Raw genomic sequence first — 25959 nt, 5'->3', positions numbered from 1 at the left:
GCCAAAAATAAAGCCCACCAACAACCTGTAAAAAATTGAGTTTCCATTATAATCTGATATGATTTGTATGGCATAGTGCTGCTTATTTTGTCTAGGCAGTTATTTATGAATGCACTAACTGACTGAAAATCCTCACTGAGACATCACACTGATCATAAAGCCATGATGTTTGATAAGAAATAAAATAGAAATGGGTGTGGAAAGTGCTGATATACCATGCAAACAAAATGTTCATGCTCATCTCATCTCATCTCATTATCTCTAGCCGCTTTATCCTTCTACAGGGTCGCAGGCAAGCTGGAGCCTATCCCAGCTGACTACGGGCGAAAGGCGGGGTACACCCTGGACAAGTCGCCAGGTCATCACAGGGCTGACACATAGACACAGACAACCATTCACACTCACATTCACACCTACGGTCAATTTAGAGCCACCAGTTAACCTAACCTGCATGTCTTTGGACTGTGGGGGAAACCGGAGCACCCGGAGGAAACCCACGCGGACACGGGGAGAACATGCAAACTCCACACAGAAAGGCCCTCGCCGGCCCCGGGGCTCGAACCCAGGACCTTCTTGCTGTGAGGCGACAGCGCTAACCACTACACCACCGTGCCGCCCATGTTCATGCTGTCTGAATTAATTTTTATACTCATATAGAGATTTTTATTTTTATATAATTACTGTATATGCAGGACTAAAGTTTAGCAAAGTCTGTGGACAATAAAATTGTCAGGGTTTGTAAAATGTAATGCAGTGTATTTGGATTGTACCACAGCTTATGTTGTTCATCTGTGATGTGCTACAGGCACTGGCTTGCACAAAATAAGGCGGACAGCCTCAGCAATGCTGATACAGATGTGCACTAATGTATCACACCCACTGTTCAATGATACTGCCAGATAATGACCACTGTGGACACTGTGAATCATCAGTTCTTTGTGTGGGGAAATGTAAGATTGAGAGTCAGGACTTTATTCGTATTAATAATAGCTGTTAAGAGTCCCTGGGATGCATCACCCCAGCTTTGTTTACTCTTAAACATTGACTAGGGGGTACAAAAGGACATTTCAAAATGAATAAATACGCTACTGGCAAATAATATCATACATCATTGTAGCAAATTCTTTTATCCACAACTAAATACTTCTTATATGGGAATATGTCAGGAAAGATCATTTACTATTGTCCTCTAGGAAATACCCGTCTCTTATGGCATATTATATACAGTACTGTGCAGAAGTCTTAGGCACATGTAAAGAAATGCTGAAGAGCAAAAATGGCTTAAAAAATAATGAAATGAAATGTTTCAACATTTAAAAAATACTATAAACAGCAGTAAGCCATAATAAATGGAACAAAGTCAATATTTTGTGTGAGATGACACTTTGCTTTAAAAAAAAAAGTAGTCTCAGGTGCAATGAGTGCGGTTTTATAAGGAAGTGAGCTGTAGGTTTTACTGAGCATCTTACAGAACCAGCCACAGTTCTTCTGGACACTTTGACTGTCACATTTGCATCTTAATTTTGCAGTAAAACCCAGTAGCCTTTATTATGTTTTCTTTTTTAATCTGAAAAGTAGTCTCTTATGAAATATGCTGCTCAGGTACAAACATTTTTTTTTTCTGTTACATTTAATTTTGTGCTGGAAAGCGAATGTTTGGACTCTAAAATGTTTTTGTACCGACTTGATAATGTAGAAGTCATAAAATAGAAATCTATGACTATGTTTGTATGAAAAAAAATAGGGTGCCTCAAACTTGTGCACAGTACTGTGTGTGTGTGTGTGTGTGTGTGTGTGTGTGTGTGTGTGTATTCTATCCACATTCACTGGATATGAGCAATCGCATGCTCTGATTGGCTACTACTAGGATATCAGCTCATATACTGTGAGTAGAGAAAAACAAAATGGCGGAGTGCATCAAGTTAGATATATCACTTTGTTATTGAGTATCACAGTCCACCATTTTCTTTTCTTCTATTTTTGGTGGTTGGCAAACCAACTTAAAGGTACATTACCACCACCGACTAGGCTGGAGTGTGGAACAGGAGATACTGGGGAGAAAAAAAAAAAAAAAAAAATATATATATATATATATATATATATATATATTATCAGTTTCTGTTTCTTTTAAATACTTGATAAAAAAAGTGCTATATCTGACTTGAAGCGTGCTGCCATTTTATTTTTCTCTATTCACGGTATATGAGCTGATATCCTAGGAGTAGAGTAGCCAATCAGAGCATGCGATTGCTCATATCCAGTGAATGTGGATTTTATATATATATATATATATATCACAGGTGGCTTCTCCAGTGAGGAGAGGGAGGAAGATCCTCCTTAAAAATTCTAAGAATAAAAAGTTGAAATTGTCTTGACCAATTTAATGAATTGCTGTCCTTGAATATTACTATTTTACTGCCAAATACGACATGTACATTATATTCGTTTCTCTGGGTGAAATTACATTAGCACCCCCTATCGCTCGCTATTAGAAATTACTGCACGGAGGATCTTCCTCCCTTCGGCTCCCATTCACTCCGATTCAAACAGTCTCCGGCACTGGCGGCTCGTGGTTAACATAGACTTCAATGAGAGAGAGGAGGAAAATCCTCCTCTAAGAGGGTGGGACTAGCTAAGAGATCTGACAAGTGCTACAAAATATCAACCAATAGGCTGCAGCCCTAGTTGCGCAATGAACCAATAAGTAGAGGCCTTAGCTGCCTGGGGGGAGGGGTTATCTTATCAAACTTAACTTCTAGATCCGGTGACTCGGGCACTTCGGCAGTCAGAGTGAGAACGGCGAGGTGGAAGTGGATTGACTATGTTATAGATATTCTACGAATAAAGTAATGGAAACAGAGGACGTGGTGAATGTTTTGCTTGCAAAACCCTTCCATGGGCTGAGCTACAAACATGGCCGCCAGGTTTGCTTCGTTAAATACGGAAGATTTTGAGAGAATTTTGAAAGAGAAAGATGTGTTGAACACCTGAAAGTAATGTGTACAGCAGCTATAAAAAGTGTACACACCCCGTTAAAATGATAGGTTTTTCAACTATTATCAACTCAACCCGTGCGTGTAACTATAGCCGGTCCAGCAGGTGCGGTCGCATTGGGGCCCGTGACCTTCAACCAAGCATTCCTTCCTCCCTCACTTTTACAAAAGCCAGCCGCTACTGATATATATATATATATATATATATATATATATATATATATATATATATATACACACACACATAGTACTGTGGATAAGTCTTTGGCACCCTAGGCAAAGTCACATACTCAAAGACAAATACAGATGGGTGTCAATCCATCTATCCATTATCCATAACCGCTTATCCTGTGCAGAGTCGCAGGCAAGCTGGAGCCTATCCCAGCTGATTATGGGCGAGAGGTGGGGTACACCCTGGACAAGTCGCCTGGTCATCACAGGGCTGCAGATGGGTGTCAGTTTAAAGAAAATTCAGTGATTCTGTTGTTTTTGGAGAGCATTTTTCTGACATGGTTAAGCTCCATTTGTCCTCTTAAAGGAAAACATCACTACAACTCAATACAAAATTCTTCTGATGGATCATCTTTATTGTATTATGAAACATTTCTATCCTAACAGGAGTGGTCTCTTCCAGGATGATAATTCCCCCATCTTATATAATATTAAATAATGAATTATGTGATTCTCAGGTCACATTTCAAAGATCATTTCAACCCACAAAGTATGTGAGACCCACTCCATCCATGGTCCTGCTCCCTTTTTAACTTTCATGGTCTACATTTTTTAACTTGAATGGTGAAGCTTAAGTGAAGTGTAAACTCCTGAGATATCTGTTCAAATCACACATTAACTTTTTTATAATTCTGTCTTGACTACATGTCTACTCATTGGAGAATAAAGCTGAAGAATTGACGAGAAGAATAATTGACTAGAAGTTGCAACTTGTAATTCCCAAACTCCAAGTAGGAAAACTCAAAGAGAACACCCTTTCAGCTTGAAATTCCTACTTGTCAACAGTAGTCTTCTCAACTACAAGTAGCACTTCTTACCTTTAGTTATACTGTATATACAAATATTTACTTTAAATCTATCAATATACAGATATATTCATTTGTTAAATCTATAACAGTGAATATACAGTGTGCTGTTTTGAAGATGAAACCATACATCACTCACGACAATCATCCAGGAGTTAAAGCTGACTATGGACATGTCTGTCTTGTTATTTTTCATTTATTTCCAGCATGTCAGAAAACACAACACTTCTGCTTTCCAGCCCCACAAATGCCTTGGACAACTCTTCTGTGCTGAATGTTTCTGTCCCACCACCCCTGCTTGACTGGGAGACCCCGACCTTCACCACAGCTGCTCGATTCCGTGTTGTGGCCACGCTGGTGCTCTTTGTATTTGCAGCAGTCAGTAACCTGTCTGTGCTGCTCAGTGTGACACGGGGTCGAGGTAGGCGCTTGGCCTCACACTTGCGCCCGCTCATTGCCAGCCTGGCCTCGGCTGACCTTGTCATGACTTTTGTGGTGATGCCACTGGATGCAGTGTGGAATGTGACGGTGCAGTGGTATGCTGGGGATGCCATGTGTAAGCTGATGTGCTTTCTAAAGCTGTTTGCCATGCACTCAGCTGCGTTCATCCTGGTGGTGGTGAGCCTGGACCGACACCATGCTATCCTACACCCACTGGACACACTGGACGCAGGACGCAGGAACAGGAGGATGCTGTTGACTGCATGGATACTCAGCCTACTCCTTGCTTCCCCACAGGTCAGTGCAGCTCTACTTTACATGCCTGCGTCTGAATTGAAATCTGAAATCAAGACATTACAAATGGTTGACCCTCAGTATAGATTTCTTTTATGAACATAATCCAACCATTCAGATATTAGGCTCATTATTCTAATGTGTACAATAATATATTAGTATTAGCTATACTGACACATCACGTTAGTTTAAAGCTGACATTATTGATAGGTTGACTTGTTTTTGAGTTATTGAGATTTGATAAATATGTAATAACTAATAATAAATGTGATGAACTAAATTTCGTTGTACATTTGTGCAGTGACAATAAAGGCATTCTATTCTATTCTAAATATATATATTTTTTACAATAGATTGTGGCGGCACGGTGGTGTAGTGGTTAGCGCTGTCGCCTCACAGCAAGAAGGTCCTGGGTTCGAGCCCCGGGGCCGGCGAGGGCCTTTCTGTGTGGAGTTTGCATGTTCTCCCCGTGTCCGCGTGGGTTTCCTCCGGGTGCTCCGGTTTCCCCCACAGTCCAAAGACATGCAGGTTAGGTTAACTGGTGACTCTAAATTGACCGTAGGTGTGAATGTGAGTGTGAATGGTTGTCTGTGTCTATGTGTCAGCCCTGTGATGACCTGGCGACTTGTCCAGGGTGTACCCCGCCTTTCGCCCGTAGTCAGCTGGGATAGGCTCCAGCTTGCCTGCAACCCTGTAGAAGGATAAAGCGGCTAGAGATAATGAGATGAGATGAGACAATAGATTGTGATTTCCACTACTCTAACAAAAATGAAAAAATCACAGACTGGCTTTGCTTCACACTTCACAAAATGCTGGGTTTCACCAGACCCCACTTTGAGAATTACTACCTGAAACATGCTTTATTATTCAATTATTCATATTAAAGTACGTTTACTCAGTAAACACTTATCAATTAAAGGGGCCGGCTCACCCTTCCCAGAAACCTCGCCAATTTCTATGCAAGCAATACTCTAAAAACAATCCACAACAATCCAGTGACACCCTAGGCCATATATTTTAAATTGTAACATGAAATTGAAGATATTTTGCCAACGTAGTTATGTTTTAAATTCTTTTGACTGGTCCATTCTGTTTTCTTATGCTTATTCCGTTGTAATGGACCTGAACTGGCCTCGCCGTCTTGCATGCAGCCACGAAGGAAAAGAAAAAAAAAAGGCATATTTTGGTCAAAGCTTCCACGTGAGACACATAGATGAAGAAAAAGTCCAAGATGAGTTTTGAAGGGATCATTAAAAGTGAATTTGAGGAGGTTTTGCTGTACAGAGAGCTAGCAGGTAACGGTCACATGCTTTCAAAACAAAAACAACAAATTGGATTCTGGGAAGGGTGAGCCAGCCCCATACTTGTCAACTCTCACGACTTTGCATTGACTCACAATTTTTTGCACTGAATCACGCTCTCATGCTTCCACAATAAAATTCTCATGATTTTTCAGAAAAAAATACTGTATATATATTCATGGAAAACAAAGCATTATCGATGCATCAGTTTGTGCAATGTCCGCTATGTACACGATATCGCGTTTCCAGAAGCCCAGTGAAAGAGCTTTTGAAAGGACATTCGTGATTGGTTGACTGCCGGAAGTCAACCAATGAAATCGCGTCTTACTTTGTCTTCATCATTTCCACGTTGGCAAAAATGAGCAAAAATGAGTGACAGCGATTCTGGATCAGAGGGCCCTCCAAGTTCTAAAAAATCCCAGAAAATTTCCAAGTATCAATGTGCAGCTAAGTATGATACGAAGTTTAATTCCAACTGGACCAAAATCTATCCATGCATTATCGCTGATTCAGTGAGCAAGCACCATTTCTGATGCACTGTTTGCAACAGGAGTATCAGTTTTAAACACCAAGGCCTTCGAGATGTTGAACTTCACATGCAAAGAAAGTCTTACAAAGATCTTGAAAAAGCGGGATCGTCATCAGGATCACTTTTGACCGCTTTTACAGCACAGACTTCTGTCAGTGAGAAGGTATATTTTTATATTTTATCATGTTTGAAAAAACTTAAATGTGCTTTGTTTCAGTTAATCTAAGCTCAACTAGATCTATTTGCAAAGTTGCTAAGTAAAATAATAGCTTATTTTGATCTCTCCCACAGATATGTTCTCATAAATATATAGCCAAATATCTTTTTCAACAGGAACTTTGCGTGCGGTGTTTGGTATTTTTATTATTGTTACAGTAGTAGCCTAGCTAGTCTGTGTTGGTAATAATAACAAGAAGGTGAAAATTAAATATGTGTCCTAAGGCCACCACTCCCGTCTTAAAGTTGGCAAAATTGTTTTTGGCTGACGGGCTTCACCCTAGACCCCCCACCAGGGCTTTGCCCTGGACCTGACTGGGGCCTGTAGCCCCTGGACCCTGGCTTTCTCACTTCTTTTTTCATTTTGGGGTTGACAGCTATGCAGCCCTTTTAAGAGTCACAGACAGAGAGAGGACTGGCCAATATGGTGTCCATGTGTGTGAAGAGTACTGATATGCCATATGGCCATGGCTCTTAAAATGGTCCCCTGGAAGATCTCATCTCATCTCATTATCTCTAGCCGCTTTATCCTTCTACAGGGTCGCAGGCAAGCTGGAGCCTATCCCAGCTGACTACGGGCGAAGGGCGGGGTACACCCTGGACAAGTCGCCAGGTCAATTAAGGGCTGACACATAGACACAGACAACCATTCACACTCACATTCACACCTACGGTCAATTTAGAGTCACCAGTTAACCTAACCTGCATGTCTTTGGACTGTGGGGGAAACCGGAGCACCCGGAGGAAACCCACGCAGACACGGGGAGAACATGCAAACTCCACACAGAAAGGCCCTCGCCGGCCCCGGGGCTTGAACCCAGGACCTTCTTGCTGTGAGGCGACAGCGCTAACCACTACACCACCGTGCCGCCCCCCCTGGAAGATATTAATTTTAATTTTTAAATCCCTTGACAGTGTTGGAAATCACTGTCACTACTATCAAAGTTGATATAGTTCTTAATTCATAATAACTCATCACTTAAATTTAATGGGAACAATAACTCACTTGAATAAAGCATAATAACTCAAAAAACAGTTGATATGAATTGAACTGTATTTGTAATAAAACTAGCAAAACATATGAGTGATTCCACGCTTATGGGTACTGAAATGGGGACATGAACTTATTTTTAAAAATTCACCTAAAACCATTTCTTTTTTTACCATCAGGTCACAAAACATGTAATCTTTAATGAATGATATGTTAAAAGATAACTTTAATTTTCTGAGATGTAATAAAAACATATTTATATGCCAAAGTCAGAACGTAACAGAAGTGTTGTGGACATATATATTCTCAATTTTAACAATGTAGAATTACTTTTTGAAACATAGGAAGGTGATGTTTTAGCAAATATAATTAATAAACATGTGTAGTAGAATAAACATACACATTCTTTCAATAAGATTAACATGGTATATAGCTAGATTGTAATTAATTTGTAACAGACGCGAGATGGACAATCATAACAGAAGTAATGTAACAGACATCATTTTGGAACTCATAGGCTTGACTTTGGCATATAAATATGTTTTTATTACATCTCAGAAAATTAAAGTTATCTTTTAACATATCATTCATTAAAGATTACATGTTTTGTGACCTGATGGTAAAAAAATAAATGGTTTTAGGTGAATAAGTTCATGTCCCCATTTCAGTACCCATAAGCGTGGAATCACTCATATACAAATATAACAAAATGTTTTAATGTAATGTAATTTCTTGTCATAACATATTAAATGCCTATGCATCTCAGGTCCTTTTAGTTTTTGTAAAGGAATAAATGTTATAGTGTTAATATTATTTAACATTAAATACTGCTTTGTAGTATTTAAAATATTGTATAGTATCATGTTTTTGTTGAGGGAGGCACTGTGGTGCAATGGTTCGCATTGTCACCTCATAGCAAGAAGGTTCTGGGTTCAACTCTCACAGCAGACTGGGGCCTTTCTGTGTGAAGTTTGCATGTTCTCTTCGTGCCTGTGTGGGTTTCCTGCAGGTGCTCTGGTTTCCTCCCACAATCCAAATACGTGTGGATTAGGTGTACTAGATACTCTAAATTGCCCACAGGCGTGAATGTGAGTGTGAATGGTTGTTTGTCTCTGTGTTAGCCCTGTGATAGATGGCCAACCTGCCAAGGGCGTATCCTGCCTCGTGCCCGAAGTCAGCTGGGATTGGCTCTAGCTTCACCTGCGGTAAAATGGTACAGATAATGGAGGGATGTTTTTGTTGAAGAAAATTTTAAAGAATAACTTTCACTGAAGTGGCTATGTTAATTGCCGTGTGTGTGTGTGTGAGAGAGAGAGAGAGAGAAAAGGGGAAGCTATGGCCTAATGGTTAGAGAAGCAGCTTTGGGACCAAAAGGTTGCTGGTTTGATTCCCTGGACCAGCAGGACTGGCTGAAGTGCCCTTGAGCAAGGCATCAAACCCCCAACTGCTCTGGCAAGAGTGGTGGCAGACTTTGTGTCTGACTAGCCAAAGAAAAGCTGATGATGTGATCATCAGTTTGGGTGGTGCCCGATCGAAACGGGGAGGAGTGCATGTGCATGGTGTCCAGTGATGGACTGGTATCCCTTTGAGGATGTGTTTCAATCTCCTGTCCAGTGTTCTGTAGCTGTGTTTGACCCTGACCAGGAAAAATGCTGATTGAAAGTGAATAAATTAATGAATAAAGTAATTTTCTGTACTTTCTCCTGGCACTCTTAACAAAGATGTCTGCCTGTAAACGTGACTTTTATAACCTATACTGCATACTGCACAACATACATGTTGTATAGATGTGGCAATACCAAGTGACAATAACATAAGGAAAAAGGAACTTGAGAAGTTCGAGAAGTATCAAACGCTGAAAGAGGAACTAGAAAAGATGTGGAAGATGAAGACAGCAGTGGTCGCTGTGGTGATAGGCGGCCTCGGTGCAGTGACCCCCAAACTGGGAGAGTGGCTCCAACAGATCCCAGGAGCAACATTTGAGATCTCTGTCCAGAAAAGTGCAGTCCTAGGAACAACTAAGATACTGCGCAAGACCCTCAAACTCCCAGGCCTCTGGTAGAGGACCTGAGCTTGAGGGAAAAAAGACCGTCCAAAGGAGGGGTGAGTGGGGAAATATATACAGTACCAGTTAAATGTTTGGACACACCTTCTAATTCAATGGTTTTTTTTCTTTATTTTTATTAACTAAAAGTAATTTCATGTTTTAAAGTAATGATGGATGTTGCTTCTCTTTACTTAGTTATTTGGTTCTTGGCATAATATGGATTACTACAGTTGTGTAATAGGTCTATTTACTGTATTTTTATTATTTACTATTTGATCTCAAACGCATTAAAGGTCATAGGCAACGGTCGGAGGTGAAACGTAGAATATCAACTTTATTGTCGAGAAGAATGACCCAAAAAGCGAATTCAATCTTCTTAGTGTCTAATTTGCACCCTAAAATTGAATAAAACGGTTAAAATATACTGTTTTGCCCAATTTCCGAAGGTTTGTTTACATCTCACTTATGCACACTTTCACCGCCAGGGGACCGTCGTCGTGATGTCATTTAAGGCAAACAGACTGGGAGCAGTTCTGTGTTTACTTGCGAACCGAGCACATGTGTACAGACTTTGGTCGTGAGAGGTTGTGTAAAATGTCTGAAAGCGATAGCGATTTTGAAGTAGGAACTCTCCAAATTGAATATTGAGAGGTGAAACCATATATGTATGAACCTATGGCTGTTGCGAAGCAATCGGCGAATGTGGCTCACTGGTTTGACCATGCAGCCTCAGAATCGGACAGCGACTCGGCCAACTCTGATCACGGTGACCCTGGACCTCAACAAGACTTGCGCCCAAACAATTTATCCTGGTAATTATGATAAATTCTTACTTTCGTTGTAATACTAAATAAGAGCCCTTTTGAAGAATAATTAAACCACCCTCCCTAGTGGATATAGGTAACGATTATTTGACAGTGCGCTGGTAGGCCACATTAGCCTGCCATCTGCGGCATTATACTATTTATAGCCTACTCTGAGTGAGGAAATATCCCTTTGTCTCATTTCCACAATGATTGTACAGGATCCCTCAGGATTCTTGACTTGTCAGTTGCAAGCAAAAGTAAAAAAGTTTACCTCCAATCTTCTCCTTTTTGCTTGAGCGTTGCTGGTCCGTTTCTTCTTTGACTGCTTGATTTTGTTTCACATGCACAATCCACTCTCTCCACCTCGTCTCCTCTTCCGGAAAAAAACAACCCTCTGGCTTCACACGCACAATCCACTCTCTCCGCCTCGTCTCCTCTTCTGGAAAAAAAACAACCCTCTGGCTTCACACGCACAATCCACTCTCTCTGCCTCGTTTCCTCTTCCGGAAAAAAATAGCCTTCTGGCTTCACATGCACAATCCACTCTCTCTGCCTCGTCTCCTCTTTCGGAAAAAGCCAACCCTCTCGCTCCGCCTCTTCTCCTTTTTCGGAAAAAGCCAATCCTCTCATTCCGCCTCTTCTCCTCTTCCAGAAAAAGCCAATACACTCTCTCTGCCTCTTCTCCTCTCTCGGAAAAAGGTAAAAACTTCTTCCTGAACTGGTCCCGTTGTTACAGTTCACTGCACAGCAATAAGGCACGGGTTTTTTTTTTTGGAAATTCCCAAACGCACGTCTGCAATCAAGCCAAACCACAATGAAAATACATGGAAGTGGACTCAACTCAAGCGGTTTGTTTGTCTTAAATGACATCACGCGCCAAGTGGTCACGAAAATAGCCAAACAGAAATTCGCCGTGATCCATGCTAACTTATTTTAATTATTACTTATTAACAATACTTCTTGGGACCAGAAGAAAATTACAGAGGTTTTTTAACATATAAAGTTTCAAATGTGCATAAAATTAAAACTGTTGCCTATGAGCTTTAAGAAGGCAAGAAATTGCACTAATTAACTTTTGACAAGGCACAGCTGTTAATTGAAAAGCATTCCAGATGACTCCCTCATGAAGCTGGTTAAGGTAATGCCAATAGTGTGCAAAACATCATCAAGGTATACACTGGCGTAACGCGGATGTGACAAACCAGACACTCGCGGATTAAAAATAAACTCAGTGCTTTAAGGAACACAGTGAGAGAAAACAATGTACAAAAACCAGGCCAGGTCAATACCAAGAAATCTAACACAGTAACAAGGGCTAGACAAATCATGGTCGGGAAATGGGCAATAGTCCAAGAACCGGGAATCAGAAAAGCACAGGCAAGATAAACACAACGGCTAGGCAAATCAGAGTCGAAAAACAGGCGAGGATCGAGAAACCAGGAAGCGAGAGAGATGAGCAAACAAACAAAAGGGCTAGGCAAAACAGTAAGAAACTGGAAGGCAAAAAGGCTCATACACAGGAATGCAATCAGAAATAGAAACGCTCAGTAGGCTTACGAAAATGTGGAGGCAATACTGTGCAAAGGGTAAAACAAACAGAGGGTTATAAATACAGATATAAACAAAGAGGTACAGGTGATGATAATTAGAATTCGGGGGAGCCACTCCTAGGAAGTGGCTCCAGGTTGGCAGATGGACTGCACATGGTAGTGACAGGTGTGTGAGGGGGATTGTGGGAAGTGGAGTCCTGAGTGTTAGGTGAGCCAGCCCGGGAGCATGACAGTACCCCCCCCACCCCCCCCAGGAGTCCAAGGAGGCTGAGGGATAAGGGCGATCATGACGACCACCCACCACGCTGCCAGGAACACTCCTGAGCGTGCCATCAGAACTGCCACGGTGCTGGACAGAGGGTCATTGCCGTGGACGACCTCTGGGACCATTGCTCCGCAGACTGCTGGGAGGGCTGGACCCATGGTGCCTGGGATGGCCCCTAGACCGAGGCACAGGCTTCTTTGGATGATGCTGATGGAACTCCTCCACCAGCCCCAGATCCAGGATATCTTGTGCGGGAACCCAGCTACGCTCCTTGGGCCCATAGCCCTCCCAGTCCACAAGGTACTGCAGGGTCCCTCCTCTCCTCCTGGAGTCCAGCAACCGGTGGACAGCATACACCGGGGTACCTTCTATGTCCACCGGAGGTGGGGGCGTAACATCGGATGTGGCCTCGTCCAACGAACCTGAGACAACAGGTTTCAAGAGAGATACGTGAAAAGAATTAGAAACGCGGTAATGTATAGGCAGATCCAATTTGTACGTAACTTCATTAATTTACTGGAGAATTTTAAATGGACCTATGTATTTGGGTAATAATTTTCTACCTCCCTCAGGAAACCTGAAGTCCCAGGTCGACAGCCACACTCGGTCCCCAGGGAAGTAGGTAGGGGTGTCCCCTCTATGGCGATACACCAGTCTCTTGTGTCAGCGGAGGACATCCTCGAGCCTCTGGTGGGTCTGTTCCCAGACCTGCTCACTCCATTGCATCCAACTGTCCATGGCCGGGTTGTCAGAGGACGTGGCAGACCATGGCATTAAGGGGGGTTGGTAACTCAGCATGCATTGAAAGGGCGTAAGACCCGTAGCAGAGCTAATTAATGAGTTTTGGGCCATTTTGGCCCAGGGCAAATAGTTGGACCAGTCGGCTTGGTTCTCACAACAGTACAGTCTCAAAACCTTTCCCAGTTCTTGGTTAACCCTCTCACATTGACCATTTGACTGGGGATGGTAACCGGAGATGAGGCTGACATTGACTCCCAGCCTCTCAAAGAAAGCAGACCATACTTGCGAGGTGAATTGGGGCCCTCGATTGGACACTATATCCTCTGGGATACCAGACATATGGAACACAAAATTAAAAAGGGTTTCAGCTGTCTGAAAGGCGGTGGGTAGGCTAATGAAGGGAATAAATCTAACTCCACATGAGAACCTATCAACAATGGTCAGGATGACCATGTAATTCTGTGAGGGGAGCAGGTCAGTGACAAAGTCTACCACTACATGTGACCATGGACGGGAAGGGAGTTTACTGGCAAGGAGAGTTTTGGGTGTTTTGCATTTAGAACAGGTGGTGCAAGAGGAGACAAACCTATGGATATCTGATAGCATATTCTCCCACCAATATCTGCCAGACAATAACTGGTGCTTATGTGTCTCTCCTGGATGGCCAGATGACAGGGAGGAGCAGGCCTGTGTAATCAGCTTATCCCTGCATTAAGTGGGTACATATTTACTTCCTACGGGGCAAGATTCAGGGGCAGGAGTGGCAGATAGTTCTCAGTCGATCTCTTCATCTATTTCCCATCTAATGGGGGTGACTACAACTGACGGGGGTAGTACATTGACTGACTCCGGGGAGGATTCGGGACTGGGATATATGCGAGACAGGGCATCTGCCTTAGTGTTATGGGATCCGGGGTGATAAGAGATGGAAAAATCAAACTGGGAAAAGAAGAGAGACCACAGAGCCTGATGGGGGTTGAGCCGTTTAGCTGACCATAAATATTCTAGGTTTTTATGATCTGTTAACACGAGGAAGGGATGCGTAGCTCTCTCTAGCCAATGGTGCCATTCTTCAAAAGCTAGTTTCATGGCCAGCAATTCTCTATCCCCGATACCATAATTACGTTCAGCAGGGGTCAGTTTGTGGGAGTAGAAGGCGATTGGATGTAGTTTACAGGGGTCACCTACGCGCTGGGACAGCACCACCCCAGTGCCTACCTTGGAGGCATCCACCTCCACCACGAAAGGCTGAGTGGGATCAGGATGCTTCAGAATGGGGGCAGATGTGAAGGCTACCTTGAGGGATTCGAACACCTCCTGCGCCCGGGGGTTCCACAAGAGTTTCTTGGCTGGTCTTTCAATAAGTTGGTAAGGGGAGCTGCTAGACTACTGAAATTGCGAATGAAATGACGGTAGAAATTATCAAACCCAAGAAATCATTGGAGTTCCTTTATGGACGTAGGGACAGGCCAATTCGTTACGGCTCTCACTTTCTGATCGTCCATAACGACACCTTCCGGACTGATGACATAACCTAGGAAGGAAGTAGAAGGGGGATGAAACTCACATTTCTCTCCTTGAACATACAGCTGATTCTCAAGCAGACATGTAAGGCTGGAACGGACATGACGAATATGAGTTTCAAGATTAGGGGAGTAAATCAAAATATCGTCGATGAAGGCAATGACATATTTGCCAAGCATATCCCGGAATACATCATTTACGAAAGCCTGGAATATGGATGGGGCATTGCGCAACCCGAAGGGCATTACCAAACACTCATCGTGCCCCCGAGTGGTAAGAAATGCCGTTTTCCATTTGTCACCTTCCTTTATATGGACTAGGTTGTATGCACTTCTTAAGTTGAGTTTTGTAAATATTAATGCTCCACGAAGTTGTTCTAGCACTACGGGGACTAAGGGCGGCAGGTAGGAATAAAGTTTCGTGATTTGATTTAACCCACGATAGTCAATGCAGGGCCTAAGTCCCCCATCTTTCTTGTTGACAAAAAAGAACCCTGCAGCTGTGGGGGAAGTAGAAGGATGGATGAAACCCTGTTGTAAGGCCTCCTGAATGTACTCCTCCATAGCTCTCTCCACTGCCTGAGTTAGTGGGTAAATCCTGGATTTAGGTGGGAAAGCATTACCTAGTAACTCAATGGAACAGCCATATTCTCTGTGAGGGGGGAAGTTTGGTAGCACTTTTCTTACTAAATACTTCTAACAGGTCACTGTATTCAGGGGGCACGGAAACTATGACATTGTCATTGGTGCTTTCTATAGTCGTAGACGACACCTGGGCTGTGGGAAGTGTGAGACAATGATCATAGCAGTAACTGGACCATGAGAGTATTTCTTTGTCAGACCAGGAGATGACAGGGTTATGTTTTCTGAGCCAGGGCAAACCTAAAATAATGGCATACTCACAAGTATTCAGTACAAAAAAACGACTCTCTTCAGAATGCAAAGCATTGACAGTCATAGAAATGGGGTTTTGTGACCCGGTCAACAAGTCCTTCTCCCATGGGATCTCCATTGACCGCAGTCAATCTCAGTGGCGCCTCCAGTGGCTCCACGGGAATCTGGAATTGCTCCACCAGCTCGGCATGGATAAAGTCCCCCTCAGCTCCGGAATCAATTAATGCTGAAAACACACAGACAGACTGAGGGCAGTTAACTGTCACAGGCAGGAGGAAGGACTTGGAGACCAACCCCTTAGTGGGTGCACTCACCACATTAGTGCGTGGAGCAGGCTCCACGTGGAAATACGAGTCTTGTCCGAGCTCAGGGGGGAATTCGCAAAAAATATTGAACATTGTAACAAAAACCCCTTACACTGAGCAGATGAGCCATCAAATTTATCCGGCTTGCTGACAACAAACTGACTGGAAACTGCCGTGGGGGGAGCAGCCTGGTTAGTGACCATAGGCGCGCCGGGGAAGCTGAATCGTTGGAGTTGGGTAGTAATTTCTTTCATGCTTTCAATGATCTGCATTAATTGTTTTTACTGCTCCCCCTGCTGCTGCGTAAGATTCTGGATGGACTGAGTCACGGAGTCGAAACGCTGGTGATGTTCTCCAAGCATTTGTCCTTGGCTGCTAAGCGCAACCTGTACCTCCGTGTAATCTGCCGTCTGCATGTGGGCACAGTATTCTGTAACGCGGCTGTGACAAACCAGACGCTTACGGATTAAAAATAAACTCAATGCTTTAACCCTTTGGTGACTGACCCCTTGAAAATGGTTCCTCCAGGAACCATGACATTTCAGTTGTCAAGACAATGGAAAAACTAAAATACAAATACAAATACAAGAGCATTTTGTTTTGTGCACAAGAGCATTGTGACGTATCTTTCTGTTTTTGTATTTTAGTTTTTCCGTTGTCTTGACAACTGAAACGTCATCGTTCCTGGAGGAACCATTTTCAAGGGGTCAGTCACCAAAGGGTTAATGAACACAGTGAGAGAAGACAATGTACAAAAGCCAATACCAGGTCAATACCGAGAAACCTTACACAGTAACGAGGGCTAGACAAATCATGGTCGGGAAACGGGCGATAGTCCAAGAACCGGGAATCAGAAAAGCACAGGCACGATAAACACAAGGGCTAGGCAAATCGGAGTCGAAAAACAGGCAAGGATCAAGAAACTGGGAAGCGAGAGAGATGAGCAAACAAACACAAGGGCTAGGCAAAACAGGAAGAAACCGGAAGGCAAAAAGGCTCAAACACAGGAATGCAATCAGAAATAGAAACACTCAGTAGGCTCACGAAAATGTGGAGGCAATACTGTGCAAAGGGTAAAACAAACAGAGGGGTATAAATACAGATATAAACAAAGAGGTACAGGTGATGATAATTAGAACTTGGGGGAGCCACTCGTAGGAAGTGGCTCCGGGTTGGCAGATGGAGTGCACGTGGTAGTGACAGGTGTGTGAGGGGGATTGTGGGAAGTGGAGTCCTGAGTGTTAGGTGAGCCTGGGAGCGTGACAACTGGCTACTTTGAAGAATCTAAAATATGAAATATATTTTGTTTTTTTAAACACTTTTTTGTTTACCACATAATTCTGTACATGTCCCATAATGTTATTTCATAGTTTTGATGTCTTCATTTTCTACATTGTTGTACGATGTAGAAAAGAGTCAAAATACAGAAAAACCTATGAATGAGTAGGGGTGTCCAAACTTTTGACTGGTACTGTATGTATAAACTCATCAGGTTATCCTCATAGTCAGTGTGTCATCTTAAACGTGACTTGCTGGATGCTGGAGAAAGCAATATACAGGACCTGTATCATAGAGCAGGCAACGATAAGGACAACTGAACTGGACAAATGCCTTTAGGTGATATACTTTAGCATATCAGTGTTTGCAAAACATTTTAAAAGAATTCAACATAGCAGTGTTATTTAAGATTATGATAATTTGAAAATAATTATATGTTCTGAAATTAAGAGGTTATGTACAATTATGTTAAATTTAATTATTTCTTTATGCAGTTATATAGTTGACCTGAAATAACTATATAAAACTACCGTAAATCCTCTAATACTGGCCTGTATTCCATTACTGGCCGGGACTCTAATATTGGCCGGTCTCGCTGTCGGAGGAGGTAAATAATGGCCGGACTCTAATACAGGCCGGGGCTATAACCAACGATGTTTCTGAGATCATAGTGGCCTTACACAATCGTTCCGATCTGAAAGACAATTGTGATCAGTGGCGCCGCCAGGCGTATGGCCGTACGCACTAGGCGTACCTTGGGGAGAGAGAGATTTTTTTTAAATTATAATTGTTACCTGAATGCTTTGGCAATGCAACATAATTTGAGAGAGAGAGAGAGAGAGAGAGAGAGAGAGACGTGTGTGTGCCGGCGCATTTGTGTGCTTCAGGAGTGGGCGGGGTGTGCGTGACCAAGAAAGCTCATTGGTCAATGCAGATATACTTTTCTTGCACCACTGAGATTCTCTCCAGTTTTGAGAAACGGAGACAGACAATCGTCAGTAGTCAGAGCTTGTGCGAGAATGTATTGAGAAGCGAGTCAGAAATGAGTAAACGAACCCTGAAACAAACGAGCTTGTTTCAGACTTTTACGAAAAAGTCCAAAAGCAGTGATCCAGGGGTGTCATCTGCTTGCCAGTCCTCTCCAGTATCAGCTAGTAACACGGCACCGGCAGCTCCTCCGCAACCGAGCAGCAGTGCGCTGCAGCTGGATGCTAGCTCAGTTCCTTTGAGGGAATTGCCTTCATCTACCTCTGAGTTTGAAACTAGCCATACATCCAGTGAATTTCATATAAGAACACCTACATCTCCCCATGTCCCTTACGATCAGAAGTAGATGGTTGCTCCACCTTGCTGACAAATGAGCCATCAGATAGCTTTACTAATGAGCCACGAGTCAGCCCGCTATCACTGACATCAGATTTATCAGACATAGGTAAACTTCAACCAGATGCCTTAAAATGTGCACCGGACTCTGTAAAGCTCAATGTCCTACAGAACCGCTTCAAACCAGACAGAGGGTGGGTGGCTCCTTCTACTCTGGTTTTCGGTAAACTCAGAAAAATACCCGAGGAGTTTTTCAGCGAGTCTATGTACCCCACGTTGCGCTACAGTGTGTGTCAGAGTCGTGCGTGCGGTAGTGCTGAGCAAGTTCACTAGATTCTAATCGAGGCTATAAAGAGTTTATTGTTTATTGTCGTGTGTAGTTCACATATGTTGTTCAAATATCAGCCTGTGTTCATGGAAGGCTATTGTTCAATTTCAAGTTAAAGTTCTATCGTTGTTTTGTGTATAAGCCTATAGATCGACTCTTCATAGAAACTGCAGCACGCAAGCGGTTTTTTTTTGGGGGGGGGGATTACACCGCTAGTGCGTACCTTACAGTTCAACCCTGCAGGCGCCCCTGATTGTGATTACCGGTAGGTCTGGTGGTAACCAGGCAACCAAGCATCAACCTATTTTATAGGTTCAAATAGACACAAAATCTCGTTTTTATTCATTCCACTGGTAGTCTGTTTTGCTCAAATAGAAATAGAGGCCTGCCTCTAATTCTGGCCTCCTTCCAATAATGGCCTGGACCAAGATGCACTTGAGTGAAATAAAGGCCCCGGCCTATATTAGAGGATTTACGGTACATAAAAAACCTGAAATAGATCCTTGAAAGCTATATAACAGTTATTCCATGAAGTCGTAGATGAGCTAATAGTGCAGAGTCAGCTATAAGCCATGTACGACGAGATTGAATGGAATAACTGTTTGATTCTATCTATATTCACTGGATTTCGAGAAAGAAAATTATTACATTTATCCCTAAAGGAACTCAAAATAACATATCACGCTTAATAAAATGTTAGGGAAGCCATAAAAAGTATTTTCTTACCCTCTGAACTTCTCTTTTGCGGACTACTGACCATGTTGTCTCATTTGTCTTGTCTGCTTTTTGGCTGAAGATTGTGGGAACTGCATCTGGATTCAGCGCTTGCTTGTATGGTATTCCTAATGCCCGGTGCATCCGAGTTGTTTGAGTGAAACAATTTTCTTCAAAATGTTCTGAACACAGGAGCTACAAACGTGCCGTTTCCAGTCTGCCCGTGAGAGGTCTGTCCCTGTGTGGCAAACAGCATTTATCCCTTACTTTCTTACCTTTTTGTCCTTTGGGAATTGATGCAGGCTAGTTTTTTTCACTTCTGTCATTGTTGCATCCCCCTGTAATGTTCACATGAATCCTGTATAGTAAAGCAGTGTTTGTTTACCCTCTTTCTGCGTTGCCACGGGGGTTGGACTGTCTACTACGATAATTACGGTAGGCTAGCCTGGTGATGTCTTGATGAGGAAGTATTTTATGAATGAGTCGAGAGCATGCTAAGCGTGCTAACGAGTGCTTATGCTGCCAGGAACGTATAAAAACTCGTGCACTTGCCTCTTTGACAGACTTAGGTAAGTCAGATTGTATGCAGATCTGTTTGTAGGTTGTCTAGCAAGGTTACAGTCCGCAGAATGAGGCTGTCACGGCAGCACTACTTGTACTGGGGATATAAATACTCCATTTGGAGCTTCCATGTGCTGCGCCCAAGTGACATCAGAGCATTGCCGCAAATGATGGGGGGGTTCTGATTGGTTAAAGTATTTTCAATGGCGGCGTTCAATGATGGGGGAATTCTGCATAGAAACTGACTTTTGGAGATGGATATCTTAGTTGTGTGAGCTCCTTATTTTAAATTATTCACATGAATTGTTAGTTTATATCATAATCTATCTTTCATAACTGTATTTTAACCATATGCTTTCTTTTCCTTTAAAGGTGCATTACCGCTGCTGTTTGGGCTGGATTGTGGAACAGGAGATACTGGGGAGGGGGGGACTATATTCTTTTAGCTATTTCTGTTTCTTTCAGAAATTGTAATACTTGATAACAATTTTGGGGGATTTTGTTTTCGAGTAGAGTTTTTTATTTCATCATCGGTTGGTTCAGCAACATGCACCGTCATTTTGTTTTTTTCTACTCACGATACGTGAGCTGATAGCCTAGTAGTAGAGTAGCCAATCAGAGTGCACAATTGCTCATATCCAGTGAATGTGGATAGAATAAATAAATTATATATATATATATATATATATATATATATATATATATATATATATAATTTATGCATTTCAGGGGACTGGAGGTGATTGAACAAACAAACATAGTAAAAGTGTCATGTTAGGTAGTTAGTTGAAAATCCTTTTCAGGGGATGAAAGCCTGAAGTCTGTGATCCCTAAACATCACCACATGCTGGTTAGCTTCCATGGTGATGAGCTACTGAACCACTGAACCTGTAATGCAACCATTTTAAATGCTGAAAATTAGTAGTTGCTTTTTGCCAGGCAGAGCAGACCAAGCATGATGACGCTGTTAATCTGACAGTTAATCATACCATTACCTTTGCTGTACCCTAGATGTGATAGCCCACCTGCCTACTTGCCTACTATTCTCAGGCATGTGTGCCTGTTTTTCAAGTCTGTGTTTGAAACTTGTGTTTTGTAAGTCTGGATCTAGTTATGTGTCATTAACTCAAGCTATATTTCAAAGAAATTAACTAACACAAGTTTCCAAACAGTAGATACCACTACATTATTTACAGACAAAGTAGAGACATGATGTATCTCAGTCTGCTGATCCTGTGACACTATGTCCCTGAAACACTGAAAAAAAAAAGCAAAAAAAAAACACTGTCTCTGAATTCTGGCACTTGTGGTTCTTCAGCTTTAGCTATATCCTCAAGTTGATAATTAGTCTCAACTAGAGATATTCACAGAACTGATTTTGTAAAATAATTCAGTTATTAGGGCCCGAGCCCTATGGGCGAAGGCCCTATTGTTCTTGTAAGAGTTCACTATTATTATTCTTCCGTCTTCTTCTTCTTCTTCTTCTTCTTCTTCTTCTTCCGTCTTCTTCTTCTTCTTTATTTTTCTCCGCTGTTGGGCCATTTTCGGGGCACTTGCCATGGGCAAAAACGCACAAAATTTGGCACCAGTTCCGAGAATTGCCACCGCTACTCAGAACCAGAAGCCCAAACTTGGCCGGGGCTCAGGGCCTCTATAGCGCCCCCTAAGTCGTTGTGATTTTGGCCTCCCGCATTAAGGTGCCTGGGTGCCATGTAGTTTGTAGTAGTGGCATGCCATTTGGTACGCATATGTATCTCACTAAGCCGGACAAAAATGTAATGCCAATGCATTAGCCACGCCCAACAGGAAGTGAGGTAATTTCACTTTTGTGCTAAATGCATGGCCACGAAGTCGGCGCAACTCCTCCTAGACCGTTCATAGGAATGTCACCAAAATTGATACACATCATCTACAGACATGGCTGACAAAAGTTACTAAATACGTTTCACGTAGGATAAACCGTTCAGAAGTTATACGTCAATCAATTTTCGATGCAAAATTTTACATGCTTAAAAATTCATAACAAATCTTCTGATTGCTCAAAACTGCTCATACTTCACACGCAAATCAGTCATTGGGCTTCTGACATGTTACCCAATTTCTGTGATATTTCGCCACTGGGGGCGCTATTTTTGGGCAAAAATTCCAATCTCTCCTCAAATTTGGTCAAACTTCACGGCCACCCTCTTTCTACCTCCCATGTCATGTATACCATGTTTTGGAACTTTTCGTCCATGGGGGGCGCTGTTTTTGGCCGATGCAATTGCTCCAAAACGGGTTTTCGGTTAATAATTCCATAATGCTTTTCCTTCACACCACTACCTTGTGATAGTACGTTGCTGTTGTAGACACTTATTTTTCCAACTCATAATCGCTCATGTACAGCATAGCGCCACCTACTGACATGGGAAAAAACAAAAAATTTATTCTTCAAAAATCTATATCTCATCTTCTATTTACTCAATTGTCATCAAACTTCATACGCAAACTCTTCATAGCTCACCTGACATATACGCCAAATTTTGTGCACTTTCGCCACTGGGGGCGCTATTTTCGGGCAAAAAATCCAATCTTTCCTCAAATTTGGTCAAACTTCACGGCCACCCTCTTACTACCTCCCATTTCATGTATACCACATCTTGGGAATTTTCATCCATGGGGGGCCCTGTTTTTGGCTGACGCAATTGCTCCATAACGGGTTTTTGGTAAATAATTCCATAATGCTTTTCCTTCACACCACTACCTTGTGATAGTACGTTGCTGTTGTGGACACTTATTTTTCCAACTCATAATCGCTCATGTACAGCATAGCGCCACCTACTGACATGGGAAAAACCAAAAAATTTATTCTTCAAAAATCTATATCTCATCTTCTATTTACTCAATTGTCATCAAACTTCATACACAAACTCTTCGTAGCTCACCTGACATATACGCCAAATTTTGTGCACTTTCGCCCCTGGGGGTGCTGGTTATGGCAAAAATGATATTGCAGCTTCTGATTTGTCAAACTTGGCAAGCAAACTCTTTACAAGACCCTTACTGGGGCGCTTGCCATGGTCGACAACGCACGAAATTTGGCTCCTTTTTCTTAGACTGCCACCGCTACTGAGAACCAGAAGCCCAGATCCAGGCGGGCCTCAGGGCCTCTATAGCGCCCCCCGAGCACCGTGCAGTGCGAGACCCTATTGTTACCATGTGTCCAATTCTGTGCTTTGTCGCCATTGTGGGAGTAATGTCTCTTGCCGAAGAAGCTGTGGAAGTTATTTCGCGGGGACGCATGCCCCCGCCCCCCTTGGCCGCTGGCGCGAGGGCCCGTCGAGGCCGCTTGCGGCTTTAATTATTTTTGTTCCTGTGATATATTACAACAAATGTATTTTTCTCTCTCTCTCTCATTATCTGTAGCCGCTTTATCCTTCTACAGGGTCGCAGGCAAGCTGGAGCCTATCCCAGCTGACTACGGGCGAAAGGCGGGGTACACCCTGGACAAGTCGCCAGGTCATCACAGGGCTGACACATAGACACAGACAACCATTCACACTCACATTCACACCTACGGTCAATTTAGAGTCACCAGTTAACCTAACCTGCATGTCTTTGGACTGTGGGGGAAACCGGAGCACCCGGAGGAAACCCACGCGGACAACATGCAAACTCCGCACAGAAAGGCCCTCGCCGACCCCGGGGCTCGAACCCAGGACCTTCTTGCTGTGAGGCGACAGCACTAACCACTACACCACCGTGCCGCCCATGTATTTTTCTATTTCCAAAAATATTAACAGATTAATAGCCAAATTTTGCAATTTTTCCAAAAATTGCAATCCTGACTAGCCAGTTACTAAGGATGAATGAATGAGCAGTGTAAATACATGTGAATGAACTTGATCTTATCTTATCTTATGTGAGCTGCTAATCTGACTGTTTGCTCACACCTGCGTGAAAGTAAAAACGTCCTGCTCGTGCACCTTTTTAAACCTCAGTAGCATGCCTGTTTGAACACATTATCTGTTCATTCTGAGTAATGTATTCATATTTGGTTACATCTCTAGTATAAAAGGATGAATTGAGCTATAGATGACAGAGTTTATCCCTTAGCTAGCTACTACCATGTACTGTAACTGTTAGCTAGTTTGTTATAGCTCTTTTGCTATAGCTCACTTGCATGGGTCTGAGAATTGTAGTAAAAATTGAACTCAAAGATTTGCTCATTTTGACTGACGTTGCTTGGTAATAATAATAATAATAATAATAATAATAATAATAATAAAAAGTGCACCACGAAGTAAAAATGGAGTGGTATTTTGACACAATGTTATACTAATTTCATAAAGTTTGATCAGTTGATGTGATAATTTGTCCTTTTCTATTCAAGTCTATTCACTAATAATTTCTCATTTACTCTGTGTGACAGTTGTTCATTTTCCGGGCAATTAAGGCCAAGGGAGTTGACTTTGTTCAGTGTGCTACACATGGAAGCTTCCAGCAGCACTGGCAGGAGACGGCATATAACATGTTTCACTTTGTCACACTGTATGTGTTCCCTCTGCTTGTTATGAGCTTATGCTATACACGTATCCTGGTTGAAATCAACCGCCAGATGCACAGAAGCAAGGACAAAGGTGAGTGAGTCTCCTGATATGGTCATGTAATTGACATTCCCTAGAGTGTACTAACCGTATACAGTATGTCTCTCCAGCAGGAGAACCTTGTCTGAGACGCAGTGGAACGAATATGATCCCCAAAGCCCGTATGAAGACCTTAAAAATGACCATTATTATTGTTGCCTCCTTTGTCATTTGCTGGACACCATATTATCTCCTTGGAATCTGGTACTGGTTCCAGCCACAAATGCTGCAAGTAATACCTGATTATGTTCATCATGTCTTCTTTGTTTTTGGAAACCTCAACACATGTTGCGATCCAGTCATATATGGTTTCTTTACACCATCATTCCGTGCCGACTTGTCCAGATGTTTCTGTTGGAGGAACCAAAATGATTCAGCCAAGTCTCTGGCACAATTCTCTGGCCATAGGAGAGAAGTCAGTGGGGAGGCAGAGTCAGACTTGGGTAGTGGTGACCAACCCAGTGGACAACAAGCACAAATGATTTGAATTCAGTAATGTTTGGTGCTAAGAGGATGTGTTAAGGGAAATGTGGTGATTAACTGTAGTATTTATCTTGTTTTTACTTCTGCCTTATCTGCCAATCTGTAACTGTTCAATGTGGATATAGGGTATAGTATTGGAATAAGATTCTCCAATCATGACCCAACACGAGCGTATTACTCTGATGTTGAAATGCAGTCCAAATCTGAAATACCCAAATAATAACTGTAAGTGATTTTTAAATCAAAGATTTGATGAATCTCTATACAGGTCAGTTCATATGTAGCAGACACTAACACACATTAGGTTGCCTTCAATCTGTAATCTATAGGGGAGAACAGGGAGACTTGGGATGAGAAGACTTGGGACAGTTTGTATTCCCATAAATTAATTTCAACCACTCAGGTTTTAGATTACATCAGAAGTTAGATGTTGCCTCTTTGAGTAACCTACTTCCTTTGGAGCCACGAAGCTGGACACTGCAGTAAGGTTTGTGCAGTTAAATATTTTTGTCAACCAAAACTTGTATTTTCTACTTCGCAGTCTACCTCCATTCTATGATGTAATGTATGGTGGTGAATTTGGGATTTGTTAGGAATTAAAGTATGTACCCTAGTTACCATATATAGTCTTATTTATTAAACTTAAATCCTGGGAGAAAACATTTAAGGATTTTTCAAAATGTCCAGATAGGGAGAGTTGGGACAGTTCATGTT

The 25959-nt window shown here is 42.4% G+C and overlaps 1 protein-coding gene across 1 annotated transcript; it reads left to right on the top strand.

Annotated features, from left to right (window-relative positions):
• The first annotated feature begins 4237 nt into the window (after positions 1–4237).
• On the top strand, positions 4238–25431 carry LOC132900043 (gonadotropin-releasing hormone II receptor). Its single transcript, XM_060942075.1, has 3 exons — positions 4238–4768; positions 24549–24756; positions 24834–25431. Exons 1-3 carry the CDS (start codon positions 4238–4240, stop codon positions 25247–25249), a joined length of 1155 nt encoding a protein of 384 aa, XP_060798058.1. The 3' UTR covers positions 25250–25431.
• Positions 25432–25959: the final 528 nt, after the last annotated feature.

This window comes from Neoarius graeffei, chromosome 16, assembly GCF_027579695.1.
Source record: "Neoarius graeffei isolate fNeoGra1 chromosome 16, fNeoGra1.pri, whole genome shotgun sequence".
Taxonomy (NCBI): domain Eukaryota; kingdom Metazoa; phylum Chordata; class Actinopteri; order Siluriformes; family Ariidae; genus Neoarius; species Neoarius graeffei.
Note: the sequence above shows the minus strand (reverse complement) of the source record. Positions and strands in the feature narration are given on the sequence as shown.

Bases quoted from the DNA above. Each gene is read 5' to 3' on its own strand.
- LOC132900043 (XM_060942075.1), top strand. From the start codon at position 4,238: ATGTCAGAAAACACAACACTTCTGCTTTCCAGCCCCACAAATGCCTTG. The intron at 4,769-24,548 runs GTCAGTGCAGCT...TCTGTGTGACAG, and splicing joins TACTCCTTGCTTCCCCACAG to TTGTTCATTTTCCGGGCAAT. The intron at 24,757-24,833 runs GTGAGTGAGTCT...ATGTCTCTCCAG, and splicing joins GCACAGAAGCAAGGACAAAG to CAGGAGAACCTTGTCTGAGA.